Genomic DNA, 6,654 nt, shown 5'->3' on the forward strand with positions numbered 1-6,654 from the left:
AAGCTTGCTTCAAATGTGTGTGTAGATTATATACTCTTCCTTGAGGGGGGAAAATAGTTTGAATGACTAGGTTCGGATCACATGATTCACATTACCAAAACTGACTTGAAATGTGTGTGTAGATTATATACTCTTTACTTTAGGGGGAAAATAGTTTGAATGAAAGAACTACAGATCACATGATTCACAATTCACACAAACAAACACAGATTTGGGTAAAGATATTGGATGGATTAAAACTACTCAAAGTACAAAGAACCCTAAAACTACAAGAAAAATAGAAACATATGAGAAGATCCACCCCTTTTATCCATACAAAATGTGGGCCTTAATTACATTGGAAAATTAGGGTTATCAACTCTACACAGACTCCTCTTGGATCCTACATAGCATTTGATGAACAGCTGTAGCAATTTCATCCACTGAAGTAAGTTGGCATTCTTCCTCAACCTGTCCCATTATTTTTTTTCCACAAATTTAGAAATAAAGCTCAATTAATAATAGATATTTTTCATTTACTAAAAAGAATCAAAGAAAGCGGAAGTTCTTCCTAGAGTGTGAGACTCCAAACTTTTGAAAAAGAAAAGGGAAGAAAGTGATAATAAATGAAAAAAAAAGGTGTAACCAGTGCATTAGGCTTCTGTCACTACGAAAGCCCTGTTTAAAAAACCGTGACCATTCAACCTTACCGTTGCATTGAAGTCCACCCTCTAAATGAGAATGGGGTAGTAAATAATAACTAACATAGCTGTTCAAGCTAACCTTGACACTGAAAGAGTAGAGGGCCATTTGATCAACGGTTGTAACATTGAGGTGGAGGACAGTGAGTCTGAGACCTTGGAACCCGGACACCATCTTCAAGAGCTGTTTAGGTCTTCTCCTTGAGAGCACTTTGAGGTTGGCATGGCTTTCCACCATGGTCACTTCGATGTCTGCAATGGCTGATTTATTCTCAGCCACAGATTCATTTAAAGACCCCAAGTGGTTGGAGGGAGCTGAGATTGAGGAGTACTGAGGAAAGGTGAAGAAATCTGCAAATGGAGAAGAGAAACTAGGGTCTGATTGTTGCTTAATTCTCTTCTCAGCTTCTAGAGATTGAAGGAGTTGCTCTAGCTCCTTCACAAAATTAATAGCTCCCCCTATGATAGATGCTTGGTCTCCCTATTAAAAAAAAAAAAAAAAGATAAAGCCAATTTGTCAGAGATATAAATGCTTATAAGGATTTGAACACCCCCTTCTTAACAATTTGTCAGAGATATAAATGCTTATAAGGATTTGAGCACCCTCCTCTTAACGGTTAGTTTTAAGGAAGAGTTCTACCGACCCTCTGAACAAAAGATGGAGGCATCAAAGAACGGAGCACGGCGAGATACTCGTTCATCTGTTTCCGACGATTACGTTCGACGGCAATGTGGGTCATCCTTTGATTTTCCACTTCTTCTTTGTTCTTGCAACTCCTAGTGCGTCGTCTCTTACGTCGACCAGGCAGCGGTAGCGGTGGCGGTAGCGGTGGCGGAGATTTCATCTGTGCAAAGTCACTGCCGGAGAATCCGTCGCCGGTGCAAGCCTCCGGGGACGAATTGGTTTCCCAATACTCCTTCACATTTTGTACCATGGAAGATGAAGAAGTGTCCCAATTCCCACTGAAACATTGGTCTATATTCTTGTCAAGAACAACCTCTTCAAACCTTACTTTCTCTTCTTCTTCTGCTACACCAAAATCGTAGCTCCAACCTCCTCCTATGGTGTACAAGTCCTTGCAGCCATAACTCAACAGGTCTTGAGAGAACACTACAGCTTCCAAAGCCATCCTCTCTCTCTCTAGAATCCTAGTGTGTTTTCTAGTGATTAGAGGTCTTTAACTCTCACACAGAGACAAATATATAAAGAAGTCTATAGGTTTCTTAAAACAGAACTGGAGAAGCCCCTCTCCAGCGAATTGGAAGTGTGATTCTATCGACCCCAGAGTGTAAGCTAGAGAAGAGAGATAGAGAGAAATCGATCCAGAGAGAGAGAGAGAGAACATGTTCTTTTGTATAATTTATTTGTCGATGGGATAAAAAAAAAAAAATTCTCAGAGGGGTTTTGTTTGATTTGGTAATAATGACGGTCGGACGTAAGACCCAAGAGGAAAGAAAGAGAGAGAAGAAAGAGAGAAAGGAAAAAGGCTGACAATAAGAGATTCTGGTAGAAATGGTGGGGGAAAGACACGAGAGAGAGAGAGAGAGAGAGAGAGAGAGAGAGAGAGACTACGTAGAGATGAGCAGAGGCTGAGCTTGGTTCAGGTACGGGACATGTGGAGGGGAATCCATGTGACCACACAAACAAAGCCACACTGCAATCATCTACGATAAAGACTAACTCCCTTTCCCAAGATGCTTGTCTTCTTTTGTGCATCAACCCAACATTTTTGAGAATCTCACTACTGTACCACTATTCCCCTGATCTTCAAATCTTAGTTCTTTCTCTTTTTTTTATTGTTTCTTCTTCTCCCATGAATATTCAATATTCAATTCACCGGCTCCTTATTTAACTAAGCTTAGTATGAAGTTAAGTTTAGTTAATTTAATTAATTAGGTCTTATTAGGAGTCACTAATCCTAGTGAAGTATTACGTTTCATTATTTGTTATTTGATAGTATATAAGTTAGATCGTGTGAAAGAGGATTTCATATACATCTAAATGACTAAATTTTAATCCGAAATAAACATGAAAAATCACTCAAACTATGATTCAAAATTATTCTATTAAATTATTAAAATGCCATCAAATGAAGATGAATATTACTATTTGGATTGAAGTAGGCTAAGGATAGGATGGAGCGTGGAGGAGATTTGGAGCGACACCAGTGAATTACAACTTTTTTGGGACCCTAATGCCAAATTGTGGCCTTTGAGGGTTTTACTTTTACTAATGGTTTTTGATGTACAGTTTAATCCTAATCTCTTTCTGTTCAAGCTCAGGCCTACCAACGAATTGATACTTTTTGTTAGAAAATTATCCCAACTCTCATTATCTAATAAATCTACAATTAATTGTGGTCCACAGAACATAGATTTATCTAATATATTTTGAATAGATTTTACTTAAGGCTCTCTTTGGTATGATTTCTATTTGTATTTATTAACTATTTTTTATAAATTATTTGTGACAATAAATTATGGGCCACAAATAGTCTTTGTTTGGTTACTATTTATAAAATAGATTATATAATGAGAAAATAGGTTTCAGGTTTCACCTTCAGTTTTGAGCTTCGAGCGAGAGAGATGATAGAATTTGAGATTTTTTATTGGAAAAGTATGAAGCATACTGAAGTTACCAATTTACCTTTGATTTTGAATATTTTAGCACACATGCTCAGTTAAGGTAGTGCAAAAATCAACATAAATGATTTGTTGCCACAAATCACAAATAGCTTGAGAGTAATTTGTGATTTGTGATTTATTCTAATTTATTATAAATAGAAATAAGTGCTATAAATTATACCAAAAACTTGTAAAAATAGAAATGAGTAAAATAAATACAAGTAGAAATCAAACCAAAGAGAGCCTTAGTTATTTAAAAAAGAAAAAAAAGAAGAAAAAAAGAAGATGAATATTAAATACAAAATGACACATTTTGTAATTGGGAGAGGGTTTCCTAAAAGATAATGTGGCATCGCAGAAACGTGAGGATCAATGGGAGCACATATAAAAGAATCAATTACAATGAGATTTTTTTTTTCATGAGGTGAGATGGTCATTTCACCCCCTCCTAGTGTTTGGGTGCAGAGATTGTGTTGCCTTCTAGGCTCTTGTAATCTTAGCTACTCCTTCTATTCATTTTAAGCTAAAATTGTACCAATGAGATGCTTGCTTGGTCTTCTATCACATGAACTAATTTATGTACTATCATATGGCAAATAGTGAAGCATTATACTTCATAAAGCATAATGATAAAAAGAAAACCCTAATTTAATTATAGCCAGTATCTTCCCTAAAATGAAAAAATAGGTTTATAAGCTTTGGTTTCTCCTTACGTTCTCCTCCTCACTTTCTTAGTTCTCTTCTCTTCCAAAAGAATGATGTTTGCACCAATATACTAGTTTATAAGTTTATGGATGATAGAACAATACCTGGTCAAGTAGCAAATGAACAGACAAAGACATCAACCACACTGGGGCATGGCTATCATTTCGTACTCCTTGTCTTGGCATAGAGGGCACGACCAGAGACCGTTCTTTTTCATATGTTATTTATAGTAAAATTATACTGTTCTTCATGTACGAATGACATTACTAAAGTCTTAATCATTGATCTTAAGACCTTAATTAAACAAGCCAATAATTCAATTTGGCAACCCTTTGAATGTATCATCACTTTGTTTGTTTTTGTGATACGATGAAGATTTTGTCCTTGAGAAGAGTCCAATTTGGTTAATTTAATTCAAAAAGTTTAACTGAGATTCTAATTTTAGTTTCTTGAGGCTTCTTTTGTAGATATTTATAGGTACATGGCAGCTGTATATATATTATTCTAAAAGTATTTAATCGGTCACCTGCACAAGTTTCTAATCAGAATATCAGATACTGTACCGAATTACCTCCTACGCTAGCAACCAAATTATTAAAAAGAATCATATTGTACGATTTGAAAATCAATAATTGTTTAACATGGTCCAGTCAATTCGGAATTCTATGGAATTATTAGTGGCTTTTCTTATAATTGTAATGGTGATAAGATTGAGCAAAAGGGTTGAATCAATCATAAAAGCAAATTTAAAAGTATTTCAATCAAATATTCTTTTTATATTGACATGCATTCTTGTGTATGTTAGTATAATTATATCCATATTGATACTTCAACTGTTATGCATGTAGAAACGTAATCCTAAATGATGCAGAAGATAATGAAAAAACAAGAACAAGTAATGCACAGTGGTTTACGAGGTTTGGCAAGATTGCCTATGTCTGCGATCGATGAGATGAGATTCTGCTTCACTATTAATGGAGAATAGGATTATAACGCTCATCTTCACACCTCTTAGTATTTCTTACATTATAGAGAAAGAAAACCTCGCTACAAATATATAGCAAAAAACCCTAATCCAAAAAGTACGGAGCTTCCCTCAAATAAAAAATTTGAGTGGAGAGCTGCATCCCCCTACACCCCCACTATGTGGGGGGCCTCCTGTCCCCTTGCAACCCCCACGACCCACTAACTGGTTAATGGAACCGTCGTCCTGCCTGTTGAGGCACCTGCACTAGTACTCTCTGAATTAAACTGTGACGGAATACAAGACATTGTACACCAACAATGTGATCTTAATTTTTGTAATGATAAGTTTTGTTATTGAATGAACACTATATAAATTGAAACTTAACATATAAGTAGGAAACCTTGATATCTATCTGTATATAAATTTGTTTTGATAAAACTTATACACAAAATTTCAACCATATCTAACCTACCAATAAATGACAAATATAGGTATGCAAACAAGGAATTTGTTTCTAGTGTGTTAAACAAAGAACCTTGAGCCCATGAAAGAGAGTGTGGTTTTGCCTACAGACTAGGTGTGTCAAAGTTTAGCCTGAAGTTGCTGGACCAATAAAAATTGATTGATTCAGATTCAACTTAACCAAATGAAACTTTCATCGAGTCGGTTTTGGCTTGGGGTTTTATGGAGCCGACAAACAAGGGGGTGAAATTAGGGGTGTTAATCGGTTCGGTTTAGGTTTAAATGGTGCGGATCAGTTTGGTTCACATTTATTTGACTAAAACTATAATCGCACTATTTATTAAACGGTTCTACTTTCTGAAACTGTGACCATTTAGTAAACGGTTTATGTTTCCATGGTTTCTAAACGGTGTTGATTTCACGGTTTTAAACGGTTTTGATTTCGATTTATTCCATACGGTTTGTAAAATGGTTCACAATCGGTTTGTTATAACTTGCAACCATCTCTAAACTGAAGATCATAAGCTTATCAAAAAATAATTGGCAACCACAAATAAGAGATTCTATAATAACGATGATATATCTTAAAAGTGATAATCTAATGCTATTTGTTTGCATGGACATTCTCAAACGTTTAGAATTAATATCATACAACATCCAAATCCAACATTTTACAGCATAAAATATTAAAATGATAGGTGGTTTAGCTAAAACACCCCATCTATGATAACATAATAACATAGTAACATATATAGATTACAAGTTCATTATCTAAAGCCTAAACTTGAACTGAATTACAAAAAATCATACAAAAGCAGGATAGACACTTAATTTAATTGTTAATTGTTATACAGATTATTGCCCTTTCTTTATTTAATTGTATACGGATTAATCGGATCGGTTTAAACGGTTTAAACGGTTTTAAATGATTCAGTTTAAACGGTTCAATTTGGTTTGAAATCAACAGGTTCACTGGTTAAAACCGACTCAACCCGTTTAGCTAATCGGCCTAAAACTTGAAACTATAACCGTATCATTTACTAAACGGTTTTGCGGTTTTAGTGTAAATGGATTGATTCGATTTCGATTACAAATTTACATCCGTAGGTGAAATGACAACTTTACCACTATGATATACAAAATATCTATCCCTGTTGATGCCCTCGCACTAGACCAAGTAAGATTCTTCTTCCCATGTAGAGTGAAAGAATACTA

The 6,654-nt window shown here is 35.2% G+C and overlaps 1 protein-coding gene across 1 annotated transcript; it reads right to left on the reverse strand.

Annotated features, from left to right (window-relative positions):
• Window positions 1–210: 210 nt before the first annotated feature.
• Window positions 211–2,052, reverse strand: LOC122078674 (transcription factor bHLH94-like). Its single transcript, XM_042644760.1, has 3 exons — window positions 1,325–2,052; window positions 763–1,161; window positions 211–450 (listed from the first exon to the last, which is right to left on the reverse strand). The coding sequence occupies exons 1-3, from the start codon at window positions 1,808–1,810 to the stop codon at window positions 361–363; spliced, it is 975 nt and encodes a 324-aa protein (XP_042500694.1). The 5' UTR covers window positions 1,811–2,052; the 3' UTR covers window positions 211–360.
• Window positions 2,053–6,654: the final 4,602 nt, after the last annotated feature.

Source organism: Macadamia integrifolia, chromosome 5 (assembly GCF_013358625.1).
Source record: "Macadamia integrifolia cultivar HAES 741 chromosome 5, SCU_Mint_v3, whole genome shotgun sequence".
In the NCBI taxonomy this organism is placed as follows: Eukaryota; Viridiplantae; Streptophyta; class Magnoliopsida; order Proteales; family Proteaceae; genus Macadamia; species Macadamia integrifolia.